Raw genomic sequence first — 15259 nt, 5'->3', positions numbered from 1 at the left:
TTACTAGACCTGGCAACTCAGAAAATGATTTTCCAGTAGAAAAAAAGGGCTACATTTACTGAGTATGAGTGAAAAGACCATTGTTAAATTAATCTAATTCTGCACAACATAGAGTTCATTCTCTTTCAGGAGAATTTTAGAAACTGGCTGGATTTCAAGCTATGTTTTAATGCAACTTCTTGGCTGCCTGCCTCCTCAGAAAGTCAAAGGCCTCTGCTCAATAACTGAGTATAAATACAGTCAGAGCAGTAGGTCTTTGTTTCAGTCATGCAGAACCAATTTCTTGTTTGATGGTATCACTGTTGCATATTTTTAATTGAAACTGTTTTGAGAAGTACTGATGTAAATCCTCATTATTATTCTGTTTTCCCCCTGTAAGATTATGGTGCTGTCTGACTTTGTTTGATATTGCTGTGATCACCAGCACTTACATTCAAACATAGACATATCCCCAAATTTGGGAATTGGGATAAGAACTACCTTTCAGTGATTAAAACCAGAGTGCCAGAGAGTACCAGTGTATTCATTAGCCTGTTAATGAAATGCTGTTAATGAAATGCTTCTGCTAATGCCAGTTGTTATAAAGATTTAATAGGTTTAACATGGGGCTGTGGCACAAGCCCAGCAGCCTTCAGTGCTCTTACTGAAAATCTCAATATTCATCTTGGTAAATATGCCTGATGTTTATTCCATAATGATGATTACCTCTGCTGCCCAACAAAGAGAGGGGAACCTCTGCTGTACATTAAACACACCCTTCAAAACAACATTCTTAAAATAACAGGCATTCCTTGAAAATCTGCTTTTCTTCCTTCTCAAAAGTAACAGCTCCCATTAATAAGGCATCTCTTTAAGAAAGACATTCTTTTAATCAGCAATTCTTTCTATCAGTGGCTCTTTTACAGAGAGTTAGATGCTGAAAAAAGGTGTGAGCAAAGTTGAATTGTAAGTTACAAAAAGTGAAATAACTCATACTGTGTCTGTAAAGTTTGTGTGTGGAAAATTCTTCCTTCTGCCCCCCAACTGGTACCTGACTCCCAGGAGGAGGGTGGAAGTCCTAAATATTCAGTTTAGAAAATTAATGCAGTCTTAGAGAGCGGAAAGTTTCTTTTTCCAGCAAGGGTCAGATTTTGAAATCCATCCATGGCTTTTGCTTGGCCTTGCATTTGAAATGGTTATCTGAGGTTTATCTCGGTGACCTCTTCCAGCCTCTTCAATCTTTCAGGTATCTCGGGAACAATTTCAAATGCAGCTCTGCAATACCCTTGCCATTGAGGGAAATATGACTTTTTCTGTTCCTGTTTTTAAAGGATGGTGCTGAAGCAAAGGCAAGACCAAAGGATGCAAGCTGTTTGCTGAGTGTCAGTATTTGGAGGATATTTTTTCTGGTCTGTGTGTTTTCAGACAGCCCTTGAGGGGCTTGGGGGATAGATGTGTTCTGTGACCTGTCCCAGTGAGAATCCCAGCACACTGAACACTTTCCCCCTTTTTTAAAGTTGGGATTGGACTAGATGGGTTAATTTTTCTTCATCTACAGCTAAAATAAGTCTGGTGCTCAACTGATTCATAGTTCTTTTCTGTACTGTTGTGATCTATCAGGTCTGTAATTTATGAGATAAGGTGATAGAAATTAGTAGCAACATTTAGCACAAGTGATGACAGCTACAATGCTTTAATATCAAAACATCTCACTTCCTTTGGTCCTCAGTGCCTGTCACAGGGTTGGTGTTTTGTCTTCTTTGATTTTGCCACATAACAAACCTGGAATTTTAGAACTGATGCAAGGTTATAAGTAGTTGAGTTTCATGTTCATCTTCCTTTCATCTTTCTTTTTAAACTGATCTTACTGGGTCTGCTCAGGGCAGATCTGGTCATTCCCTCTACTTTTTAATGCTTATATGGTGGGTAATGTGATTTTGTCACCTCCTACTTCTTGCTCTTTACTCCATAAATGTAATTTAAGCTATGAAAATACACCTGTAGCACTTTGCCATCCCAGTCACTTCAAATAGATGACAGTCCCTGAAGGAAAAGTAAATTTCTAGGTTTTCTGTGTGCTCACTGAGTAGTTAAATATTTGAACACTCTCAATATTTAATCAATTAGATTTTTCAAAGGCACACAAAAAACCTGGCAATCCTTTTGTTTGTTTATTAGTAGTAGGCTCAGGTAGGGTGATTATATGTTGTGTCACTAACAGTCTGAAAGGAATATTTGGGAAGACTCTGAAATGTTAGTTTGGTGAGCAGCCTACCAAGAGGGAACAAAGACAAGGATTATAGGAAAGAATTTGCAGGCAAAGGCAGATTAAAGGGACTTTGTTTTACTCATTAGTTTCTGTTCCTTCAGGAGATGGGCTATAAATCACCTGAAAAAGCTGAAGTGCTCACTTGCAGGCTCTGTGCACTTGAAACTGTGTTGAGTTTTGCCCTCACTTCTCCTCAAATACCAAACTAATAGCGGAGGAAAACTCAAATGACCAGGAAATAGGTACAGGAAAAGCAACCTTCCTCCTACACAAAGGGTCTCTGCAGAGGGCCCTCAGTACCAGCCAAGAGTCAATCCTCCACTGTCTTTGAGGGGAGCAAACTCTGTTCCCAAAGTCTTGGAAGTGTTTCTGAGAGCGGAGGAGCTGCTACAGGCACCAGAGCCTGGATCTCACTCAAACACACACAAGGGAATAAGCATCTCCCTCCTTCCTTGAGTAAGTCTCCTCTGAAAAATCTTAAATAAATTGGTTGGCAAATATTTCCCTTCTGACAAATATCCCTGGATATTCCCTCTCCCTGATTAATTGCTAATGGAAAATAATGTCCAGTGGAGTAAGGAAAAGAATTAGGTGGGTCATGCAGGAATGGAGGGAAGCATAGTGTTGGAACAGAGACAAGCTGGGAGGTGGGGGAAGAACATGCTGGGAGAGATGGAAAAAGTAAAGAGAAAGTATTAGAAATGGAAGAGGAAAGGTAGGTGACAAGCTGGATGTCCAGAAAATAATTCCCTGGATATTCCCTCTCCCTGATTAATTGTTAATGGAAAATAATTTCCTTGATCCTCCTCTCCTGTGAGGGCATGACTTACCTGCAGCATACATGAAGGGTTTACCCAGTGGAGGACTGTGTTACTATTTTGTTTAAAGGAATAAGTTTAGATGTTTCTTCACTCAACTTTAAAGTTTGGGCTATATCAGCTGAAAATATGACTTAGGTGTTTTTATATCTTATTTTATTGTTTTCATTTTTAGTGGATAGTACAGCAAATAATTTCTCTTTGATCTCCATTTGAATGTTTTCAGAATTTATAAAGCAGCCTTTAATCTGTCCAGTAAATGTTAACTTTTTACCTTTGCCTACTGCTTTCTTATGAAATTGTGTAGAAAAGGTAATTTATTTCAGACAAAATATAAAAAAATAGAGAAATTGGGCTTGTGGTGGTTTGGTTTGGGTTTTTTTTTTTTTTTCACCTTGACAAATCCTTAAATACTTCGTGCAAGTCCCTAGTTAAAAATACAGCTTCTGTGTAATTTCTTTAGACTCTGGGAGTCTTAGTGCATATTGAGATATTGAGGCTTAAGTGACTTTGTTTAAACTTCAAAAACTAAAAGTAGGAGTTTTTTCTTTCATTGCTTCCTGCAAAATCAAGTCAGGTGCAGCCACAGTGGCTGCAAAACTGTGCCATGTTCTTCTCTTTGATTTTTCTCATCTGTGACAGAGATTTGTGGTACAAAGGATCAAAAGTCAGCCCTACTCTTTGAAAAATGAGGAAATTCAGAGTTGTAAAAGTAACATGAGAACTAAAGATGACTGAGTTTTTAAATAGTTAGCATTTCCTTAATTTTCTTTTTTCCCCTTTCCGCCCATTTAAATGTATCAAAACATTGAAGTAAAAAGACAATTTGAGATGAAAGGTTAAAGATGATTCAGACCCCATCAATGTTTGCCCTTTATTTCTTCTTAAAAAGGTATTTTACCTTATTGTAGGCACTAAAACATAGAATGTACCAGCCAAAAATAATGAGATGTTTCAATCCTGTAGATTTTTGCTTGATGTCAGAAAATGGAATTTTTTTAATGTTTAGGGGGCATAACACTTGGAACAATTTCATGTTTCAGAAGTGACAAGCCTACATGGCTGTATTATGTGGTATTTTGCTTTGGTCCACTATGAGTTGAAATATCATCTGCAAAGTATTGTACAAGAGTTTTCATTACCATGTTCTGTTCTGCTGCACCATAAAACCCCTGAACTGAATTAAATCCAGCAGGTCCTCAAGCAGACAAACTGTCAGTGAAGAGTCTCCAACAGATTGTAATAGAAATTAAAGGACACTCTTCAAATGCTGATCACTATTTTTTCATAAAGGCTCTGAAATGAGAGTGCGCCCCATCTGAGGCAGAGCATTTCATGGTATTGGAGCCTTCATTTTCACTGTCTTGGTTTCCAAAAGGCCAATCTCCAAATTCACATCTCTCCCTGGGGCTCAGGAGTTGAACACTATGAAGTCTGGTCTCCCTTTAAAAAGGTTTGCTTCCAAATAGGTGTTGTTAGGTAGGTGCTGTTCCCAGAATCTTAAAGTCAGAGTTGAATGTAAGATAGAATAGGTGACAAACAAAGGGTCACTTGCTGTTCTGCCACCTGCTTTTATCAGCATTAAATGCCTGCCAAAAACCAGTCTCCGGACTGGAATGTGAGAGAAGAAGAGGAATCCATTCAGCTTTTTAAAGTTTGCTACAATAACATGTACTGGGTACAAAGCACCTTCTACTTGAGGACTGAACCTCATATTTGATTGTACTAACTCACAAATACTCCATTGTGGCAGGTGAGTATTGTTTCTTACAGATAATGTTGCTGAGACAGACAAATAACATGTCTCTAAGTAATGCTAGACCTAGAAATAAAACATGGTCTTTATTTATTGTGAAGAAATTAGGGAGTAAATTGCAAATTACTGTTTGCCTCTCTCTGCAACTGCTACTGCCTAGCAACAGTTGCCAGGTAGGATAAACATCATTCACTGTAAAAAGTTTAATGTGTAAAAGACATTAGGAGTGCTGATATGCAGTCTTGAGGTCTCTGTGTATTATTTTAAAATATATGATCTGGCTTTGCCTTTTGAGTCTAAGCACAGTCCCAGCCTTGCCCATGGTACAAGTATGCATGTGTGTGCACTCCTGTGGATATAATGAAATGTGGATTGCAGGGATGCAGTGATTAATTTTAGTAGGGAGATGCTTCTGCTGTCAGAATAAAAATTAGAAATCTTGCACGCTATATACAGAAGCTTCTCAGGAAATCATTCAAGCCCTCTCTTCCTATCAGGCTGGGGAATATGCCTCTTAATTTCCCCTGACAGAAAATACATCACCTCATCAGCAGCCCTAGAAAATGACAAAACATCCCTGCCAGAAAAGACTGTCTGCCAAATGCTTCTGTTGCCACTGCAGGAAGTGGGGCGGGCAGGGAGGAGTGTGTCAGAAATTCCATGGAAGGAAAATTATTTCCCTTACTGCCTGTCCAGTTCCACTGTTGCTCCTTGCATTGTCACAAAATGTTCATCTCATTGTCAAGGTGAGACCCTTGAAGAATTCATCTGGGCCAGAGGGTACTCAAACATTTAATTCTGAAAGAATAATTGATACTCCTGAATCTGGATAGTGTGAAATTCCCTTAGAGTGTTTGAGCCCAGGCAAACATCTTGATGCAAAATCCATACCTGCAAGATCTCTTACATATTTCAGTGCTCAGTCACATACTGTACTGCGTGCATTAACCTGTAACAGTGATTATTTCCACTGAAGTTACTGTACAGTTTCATAAAGGTGCTGTAGCACCACTAATAGCAAAATCTGAAATATTTATTGAAATATTTGCTACTGCACTTTGGCTTAAATGAATAAGGTATTGTAAATAAACCTCAAAATTCTGTTGAACCTTGCTTTGCTGAATCTCACACAATTATGTTCAGAGTCTGTATATCAAATAGTACATTAGGACAGAGGATTTTTATAGGGAGTTATTGCAACATTTATCATTGCTTCAGTGTATTTGTGTTGCTGAGCTGCTTCTAGTTCATCTCTTTAGGAACCAAAATTATGATGGGATAAGGATGTTTTATTGTCACTCTGTATATCTGTGGGGCTTTTGCACCAATATATTTTCTCTGCATTAAAGTAGTAAGTCAGAGTGTTGAAGATCAGTGTGGGGGGGGTATGTGTATTTATTTATTTATTAATTTATAATAAGCACACTATCTCTGGTAAATATGCTAATAGTGTATTTTATATAAATGTAGGACAGTGGACTGGCTTCCTATTACACTGAATTTTCAGTCATATAGAGAACTGCACAATTCACCTTGCTGCAAGGATGTGTCAGTTTCTTATGTTGCAAAGATAATTTTCAAGCTGCGAAGTAGGTGGGAACTAGTGCTGTCTTGTTTGCATTAAGTGGATAGCCTGAAACTCACACCTGCAGTTTTGAATGTCTCGTTCTCATTTTGGTGGGCATTAGACTGTGGGCATGTAGAGGAGTAGAACCCATTGAAATAAGTGAGTTTTTGAAGTGATGATGAAATTTGTGGCTGGAGCATTTTCTGTCACGTCGCTGGATGGGCATTTGTTGTGTGATGGAAATGGTCTTTGTACTTTATTTGTGAGATACCCTAATCTGCTAATCGTTTGGCTAAAAGAGGAGCCAGGGGACCACTGGGAAAGTGTGGGGCACAGAAATGTTCTAGCAGGCCTGAGGTTTGTCACTGGCCCCATAGAGATGCCATCTGCAGTAACTGATTAGTGCTTTATAACACACCTCTGCAGGTTAAAAAATCCTTCTAAGTGACATACATGTATAAATAGGTATATTCTATACACACAGGCATATTACAAACATATTCACTTTATATATGTATGTTAAGTTCAGCACACTGACATTCTGGTGGCTTTTATTTTGTATAAAGTATGCAGATCCCCATTTCTTGACCAGCAGTAAACTCATGATTTTCATATAGGTACATGTTATGACTTTGAACATTGCAGAGCAAAGTTTACTGGCTGAGACCCTTGTCTTGCACATTAAATTCATGACTCTAGTAATAGACTTTGGTTTGGTTTCAGACATATGTGCACAGTATTAATTTGAGAGTTAAGAAATGTTAAAGCGATGTGAGTAGTTATTTCTGTTTGAAACGTTCAACAAAACACATTGGTTTTATGAAATACAACTGGTTTTCTCCTAAGATACACCCAGAAAGCTTAGGAAAACAGCTTGCTCATCCCAAAGTTATGTAGAATTAGTCCCCAAATTCCTGTTCAGATGGAACTTAGTTTAGATAAGGAAATCTTTCCTGATTTAAGACCTTACTTTGACTCCACAGAATAGGTCTGAGAATGCTGTAGTGGTAGGTTCATTGTGCAAATTGGTTTTTAATAGACACTATTTTAAAATTCTATAATGAAAGTATTTATTTACAAACAAATATAAAAAACAATCTCTCTATGGTCAGGAGGGGATTGTGGTGGTAGCTGTTTTACCTAGTTTGTTCATGATGCAGTACTATTTAATAAAATGCAATTTATGCAGATGTGGGATTTTGAAGTCCTTGAAAGTATTTGCACTTAGAATAATTTATGGGTGAAGAAGAGAATAATGCAGTGAAAATAAGTCCCCAGGACATTATAATACAAATCTGTTTGGTTGTGTACTGTTTGTCCTGCCAATGTGAAGAAGCAGGCAGACTGAGAAGAATATGGTTGGAGAAATTTGAGGAATATAATTGGGACATGCTGGAAAGATTGATGGAGAGCAGACATCTCTTCAATGTCCTCTGGTGCCCCACATCACTTTTATCATTTTAAGGTGTCTAGACATTTCTTTAAAATTGTTGAAGCTGGAGTTGAACCAGAGAGTGGGAATAAATCATTTGTATTGCAGAATTCCTCTGTATTTTAAAGCTGCTTACATTCAATGTTAATAATGGAGCTCCTCATTTAAATCAGTGTATGTCTGCTCCCTGTAACCAGCTGTAAATTCTCCACAGTCCTGTATGTGCTGACAGACTAGAAAATGATGCATCTTTTTTACTGGTTCAATATCATCAAACAGCCTGGGGAATTAATGCAGGAGGCAATTTTACAGAGGGATTTACCTGCAAAACAACTCCAGCAATTCCAGTGGGAGGTTGCGTTATTCTATCTCATGATGTGAGTGCTGGGGAAAAAAATGGGTTTGATTTACCTTCAAGTGCAAACACAATTTATGGGGAGAGGACCTGCTTTCTCCTGCATTGTTCCCAGTGGCTTAGCAGACCAAGTTCAGTGGTACTTGTTACCAGCTCTTGAGCCTTTTGTGTGTTTTCCAGATATAGCTGGCTTTAATTAGTTCAAGCATTTTATTTATTGGTATACAAAAAGGGGAGGCAGTTCCCTCCCTCCTTTCTCTCTTTCTCTCTTTCTCTCTTTCTCTCTCTCTTTCTCTCTTTCTCTCTTTCTCTCTTTCTCTCTTTCTCTCTTTCTCTCTTTCTCTCTTTCTCTCTTTCTCTCTTTCTCTCTTTCTCTCTTTCTCCTCTTTCTCTCTTTCTCTCTTTCTCTTCCTCTCTCTCTTACTTTCTCTCTCTCCCTGCCCCCCTTCCCCCATAGGATGGAAAAAGAAATGAGGAGATAGCTTTGATCACCTCTCTAGAAGAACTAAAAGTAGAGATCTGAATAGTTGTTTTTAGCATTTGTGCCATTGCCTTTTTCTCATTTTCAGTGTGATCAAGCAGGATTTTGCCTGCATGTGTGAATTCTCTTCAGAAGTTGAAGCTGTCAGCTCCCAGTGTGGACACATGTTTGAATGGCATTGAGCTGCAGCTGAGTTACAAGAAGTGGTAGTTCAGGGCACAACAAAAGCTTCAGATCAAGTGTTGGCTGTAGCCCAGCAATTCATCTCCCAGAGCATGACTTCAGTGATAGTTCTAAGATCCAATGATCTTACATTTATGATAGAATATAAGCAAACAATTTAAACTACCATAATGTACTACCAAATTACACTACCGTGTTGGAGACCACAGATTTTAAGAGACTAAATGCAGTTTATTTAAGATACATTTTTCTGCAGAAATTGTTCTTACTTCCTATATGATACTATCACATCACATTTGGATTGCAAATTTTTTATATTTCTGTGGGCAAACAGTGACAGTCCAATTCCTAAATTTTCTTTCAGTCACTCTCTGATGACAAAATGCATCTTTATCTTAGCAGTACTACAGAGCAGATCACAATAACCTCAGTAGAAATGTAGAATGTGATATTTACTAATAACTTGTAGTGTAGTGTTGCTTTGATTTTTTTAAGATTTTCTAAGCCTTCTGATGTTTACATTCTTGTAGCAAACTTTCTCACACGCTTTCTGTAAATCACTTATTGTTTTGCATTCTTTTATGGAAGAAGAGAAATTTAATGGACTGTTAGTTTGTCCAGTGTCATTGGAGATGTGGCACTTTCACCCTCCAATCACTGTCACTTTGAGAAAACTATAAATGTTAGAGTAAGAAAATAAACTTCTCTTTTTTCTTCACCTTGAGAGCAGTGGTGTGTGCGCTCATGTTGTTTTGTGTCCTGTAGTGGCAGTGTAGCTCATGAATATTTGGCAGTTTCTTCTTCTTCCTAGTTGCTTTTTAAACAGAATTTTCTCATTTGAGCTTGTCACTTGTGATGCTGATTCATCCTTTAATGTCTTCCAGGTTGCCACTTTAGAATTCCCTCCAAAGAAGCTCTTTGGGAACAAGGATGAGCGAGTGATTGCAGAACGAAGGTGTCACTTAGAGGTAATACCAATTTTTTACAGGCTTCTGCTGTGTGTTTGGGAGGAGTACTCCCTGCTGCACCAACAGAAGCCATTCCCACATGATCAACACTAAATAGCCTGTTTGTGAGTATCAAGTTACTTGCTGCCTCGTTTAACACAGGAGATGGCAGCAGTACATTGCAAAGTAAGGAAACATCTCTTAAAAAATAAATTACTCCTAATCTAGAAAAAAAAAGGAACTCTTAGAGATGTTCATAGGAGATAGATTTATTTAAGGGGGAAAGGTGGTGGGTGAGGTAAGTGTTCACTGTAGACAGCTGGTGTCTGTGCAAGACTAGATTAAAAAAAATTGCTGCTATTTTAAATGCAGCCTGTTAGCTGGAGATTTACCATTTTATCATAGTATATCCAAATATCTCATGACAGAACTAAAGCAATATTTAGGCATCTTTGAGTTTTATTTTGTAACCCAGCTTTGTGAATGTATTCTTTTTCTTTCAATGAATTTAAAAAAATTAATTTTATTGTGGACAAGGTTATTGAGTTGGAGGGTTTGAGTTATTTTGGTAGTTCTACAGTGCTGTGTGGATAGCATGATTTTAAACACATTAGGTCTTTTTATTTCTATGTTAATGCATGTTTTACTGCAGCCCAGGGGAAGGAGATGGGGTTCTGGGGAAGAGGCATTATCAAAGACTAAGCTGTACACCCTGTAACGATATTGCAGAAACATGGGGATTACTTGATCATGCAAGTCATTAAGAATTATATTCTTTGTGGAGCTAAAATAGCATTAGGTAGAGCTTTAGAGAAATTAATATAAAAGTAGATTGCTTACAACTGGGATCTTTTCTTAGGTGGTTTGAATTTTTTCTACAAAGAAAAGGACTTCACCTTTTCTTTGAAAACATCCTCCCCCTGACCTCTTATGTCAGGCTGTCTGACATGAAGCACAAAATGAATTTTTTTTTCTTTCACATCCTCAATACATACCATAAAGGTATGCCCATATTCCAGTCTAGTACTCAATTTGCATATTTTTTGCCAGTAAAAAATTAATCTCTTAATCTTTCTGACCTTTCATTGGTTTACTAAGAGATTTTATTGTAATGATTTTAATGGTAAAACTGCTGTGTATAGCAATGCTTTGATCACGGCCATGTAATACTTACAGCTTTACTCTTGTATTTGTGGGGTTCCCCAGACGGAGGAAGGAATGATGAGTCTTAGTCCATGTACTTGGAAGGCTAATTTATTATTTTAAGATACTATATTATATAAAAGAATACTATACTAAACTATACTGAAGAATACGGAAAGGATATTTAATACTTACAGAAGGCTAAAAGATAATAATGAAAACTCGTGACTCTTTCCAGAGCCCCGACACAGCTTGGCCCTGATTGGCCAAAGAGTCAAAACAATTCACACCAGAAACCAATGAAACAATCTCCAACCACATTCCAAAGCAGCAAAACACAAGAGAAGCAAATGAGAGAATATTGTTTTCCTTTTTCTCAGAGGCCTCTCGGCTTCCCAGGAGAAGCATCCTGGGCAAGAGGATTTTTCAGAAAATATGACTGTGACACTTTATAGCCAGGTTTTAGTTTAAAATTATATTGTATCTATTTTAACTAAGTTAGGGTTTAAAACTTTTTTACGTATATATTTTGCAAGCATAAGAATATATGGCAACTGTTCACATTAATATGTTTTGCTGTGTGCCCCTTGGCCATTCCACTGAGTAGTCACAGTGGTGAAGAACTGAAAATCCCCTGTGGCTCAGGGCAAGCCAGATAAAGAGGATGAGGAGCCAAGCAAATGTTACTATCCTTGCCATGAGGAATTGAATGCAACAGGCTGATCAAAACTTCCTGATGTCTAGATCTGTAATCACAGTGTTTTCTTTTCACTGTATATTTTGCAATGGTTTGCTCTGGCTTTGCCCATAGCCAGAGAGCTCGCTCAGCTGCAGCCTCCTTGGTGAAGAGTGAGAGAAACCACCTAAGCAGGGATGGTTTCCAAAGTCATGTAATGCTTTAAAGGCTCAAAGAATGTCTTGAGTTGTGCTGTGAAAGTGGCAGTCATGCCACAATAGTGGCAGATGGCCCGGGCACCAGCTCTGTTTCAAATACTGGATGTTCATGCCTTGTGGCCTTTCAGTCTGGTGTGAGCCCTGAGTGTGCATCAGGGTGTAACTGGGGAGTGGTAAATTAAACTGGAGGGATTGTCTTTGTGTGGAACTTGGATCCTTAGCTTTTGGAAATTTGGGCAGATGCGAAGTGAGAGTGTTAGACCTTGGTATCAAGTAGAATCATGGCTTGTATTCAGTTGACTTTCACACCTGATCCTGTTCCTTGATTTGCTGAAAACCCTTTGCAATCTGTTTCACAGCTCATGTGTTGGTACAGCTGTAGGAGGGTATGAAAGCTTGTTTGGTTGTTCCACTTGCTTAGTCAAGAGCTAATGGCTAATTCAGCATTTTTAGAAAAAGCAAAGTACAGCTAGCAGACCAATTTTATTGAGCTAATTTTATTGACTGAAAATAAATGACAGCCTGAAATACCAGTCTAGTAAGTGTTCTGAGCAAATATTTTTTGATGTAAGATTATTAGTAGAGCAGTCATCCTAGTGGTGGTGATAAAGAAATTGCTCTGCTCTTCTTTACACATTTTTTACATTAGGTATTCATGAATCTTAAATAGGCTGGAACTCCATATCATTTTTTCTGAACTTCTTTCATTGAAATAGCTTTGGGTAGTTCAGTGCTTCCCACAGGTCATCTCTTAGCAACTGCAGTTCCTTGTGCCTAATCAGATTTCTCCCTTTGCAAGACAGTTTACGAAGAATTTAGTTTTTCCTACATATCATCTCTAGGATTCTTGCCACAATAGAAGTACTGAGATAGAGCAGTGGGTTTTTGGTACCTTTCTAGACAACTAGAATCAGGGGGACTGGCTGTTGTGGGGTTTGTTTTGTTTGAAGATTGAGATGTAGTGCTACCATATTTCAGCCTGGGTTTAGAAGTGGGCCTATTTAATCATAATGGAGGTGAAATCACTTGGAGTAAAAGAATCCAGAGAGCCCTAAATTATAAGGATTGTGATTTTTAAGTAAGCTCAAGGTTTGTGTATAACATTAAGTTCTTTTATATTTCCTAGCTGGTACAAATGCTAACTAACTGAAAGCTTCACATTGCCTTGTTTGTAGGAAAGCACATTACATGAAGTATTTTTGTGTGAAATGAACCTGAGAACTCAACTTTGATCTCCAGCATGATATGTAGTTGCACTGTAAACACTTTTGCTTTGGTGTTTGTTGGTATAATATCAAGTCTTTTGAACTGTATTTGACATTACCATAGAGCTTTGGAAAATAATGTGCAAGTTTTTACCTATACATCTTAAGAGCTGTTGGTACATCTACATAGTATTTAAAATTATCTACCCAAAATACCCTATTGCAATCTATTAATTTAGCTCTTCATCAGGGACCTGTTGCAGGGCAAAACTCTAAATTTATTGTTTTGCAGTTTAAAGACTGTAATTTTACTTCAGAGCCAACCTTGGTTGTTTAAATTTGCCTTAAGTGACATAGCCAAGAATTCTTCTGAATAAAGTTAATGAGCAGAAGTTATTTTGTATCTATCCTTTCTTGCAAATAGAAATTAGTAGGTAAGAGTATAGGATCCTTTTTTAAAGTGAATTCAGATGATGCATATTCATTTTTTCGTATTTTTTAAGGAAAAGCTTTGTAAAGGAAATACTTGCCACAAGAGTCAGTGAATGTATCTATTCCTGTTTTAACTGCAAAGTATCTTTAGTTCCTTGGTGAATTGCTCTTGAGATCTTTGCTGGTCAGAATGACTTTGAGATATGTACTAGTTTTTTTTTTCTTAGCCTGGTAGTCAAAGGAGGAGTCAGGATTCTTTGGTTGTAATTTTCAAGGTTGTTTATTGTTTCTTATCTGTAACATTCTTTCTGTGGCCTGCTGAGGTCTGTTCAGCAGGTCAGACAGAGGTACACTGACTGCCTTTTATATTAAAAGCTACGTGTACATTATTTACAATAACTTCCCAATACCTATCACCTATGTTAGACAGTGAGTTTCTACTTTAAACCAATCTAAAAGTGCCAACATCACCTAGAAGATGGAGGCTAGGATAAAGAAAGAAGAAGGACACAGCACCTCCAGATTCTTCTGTCTTGGGACCTTGAGCCCCCATTCTAAAACCTCAAAAATTTACTTTTCACCCTTTGACAAACTAACTATTATTCTACTTAAACTCTCTTGACTTGTAATTCTTCATATAGAGGTGGTAATTTGCTCCATGGGTCAAAATCAAAGTCGCTGGTGTCTTGGGCTCTGTGCCAAGGTCTCTGAGCCCCCAGGCAGGGGCTCGAGCCATCCAGGACAACCAGAGAAATGTCCTGCGTTCTGACAAGTTGCTAGGTCTGTGGATGACACTAAAAAGAAATTTTCCTGAAATCCCAGCTTCTATGGATACTGTGTTTCTGTATCATACCATTCCCCTGACTATTCTTTTTTCTTCCTCTCTTAGACTCATGCTTTTCTGTAGTAATGAAGATTATTTTTAGGCCTGTTTTCCCATTGTGCAGCCAGAGAAGCTGGGCAGGATAAGCTGACATAGCAGATTAAGCTGTGTTTCTTGACTCTTCGGTCAGAAGCCTTGCATTCATGGACTTTCCTTCTTGCCCTTGCTGTTACCAGTGTGTTTAGCAAAAAGCAACTTTATTGCCAACAAAATCCAAACAGGTTGTTGCTTAAAGGAAAACAAAACTGTCCCAAGCCTCAGACTGTCTCCTTGTCTCTGTTCCCTGTTCTCAGGCCTGCATTTCCCCAGGTTGGTTTGCAGACAGCAAAAGGAGAAACAAGCAGAATCTCTGGTGGGTTTTTAGGGATCAGCAGTTGGTTAGAGTGTGGTGCTGGTAACACCAAGGTTGTGGCTTCCATCCCCAGACTGGCCATTCCATGAAGAGCTGGACTTGATCCTTGTGGGTCACTTCCAGTTCAGAATATCCTCTGATCTGTGATCTGGAAATAAAGCTCAGCAGTCAGTAGGAGTAATGTGTTGTCTTTTGCTGCACTTACAGAGCTCAGGGAATAAAAATCATTCTGTTAACAGAGTGGTAATGTGAGCCTCTGTTGAGTTCTGTAGAAGCATATACATCTTCCTGGCATTGCCTCTGCTCTTCTTTTTTCTTGGCACTTTGAACCTCTTTAAAAGATAGACATGCTCAATTTATTTAAAATTAATAATATAATTGTCCTCCTCACTTCCTGATGTCTGCCAGTGAGGATTTCAATGATAGGTGTTAATGCAGGAGGCAGAAATAAATCTTGAATGAGCTGCATAATTCAATTTTGCTGTCCAATCTGGAAAACTGTCTGGGGAAAGTATTGTAGACACTGAACTGGCTGAAATATTGCTGTTACCTTCAGCCAAAAT

At 38.2% G+C, this 15259-nt stretch overlaps 1 protein-coding gene across 2 annotated transcripts in view; it reads left to right on the top strand.

The window, feature by feature from the left end:
* The window catches only part of KIF16B (kinesin family member 16B), a 140697-nt gene that overhangs the window by 114023 nt on the left and 11415 nt on the right, over window positions 1-15259 (top strand). For both annotated transcript variants that reach the window (XM_063152551.1, XM_063152550.1), the window contains one exon: window positions 9725-9808. In XM_063152551.1, the coding sequence (XP_063008621.1) occupies window positions 9725-9808 (84 nt within the window). The remainder of the gene's footprint in view (window positions 1-9724; window positions 9809-15259) is intronic.

The sequence above is a fragment of the Melospiza melodia genome, chromosome 3 (genome assembly GCF_035770615.1).
Source record: "Melospiza melodia melodia isolate bMelMel2 chromosome 3, bMelMel2.pri, whole genome shotgun sequence".
NCBI classification, from domain to species: Eukaryota; Metazoa; Chordata; class Aves; order Passeriformes; family Passerellidae; genus Melospiza; species Melospiza melodia.
This window is presented reverse-complemented; position numbering and strand designations above follow the sequence as displayed.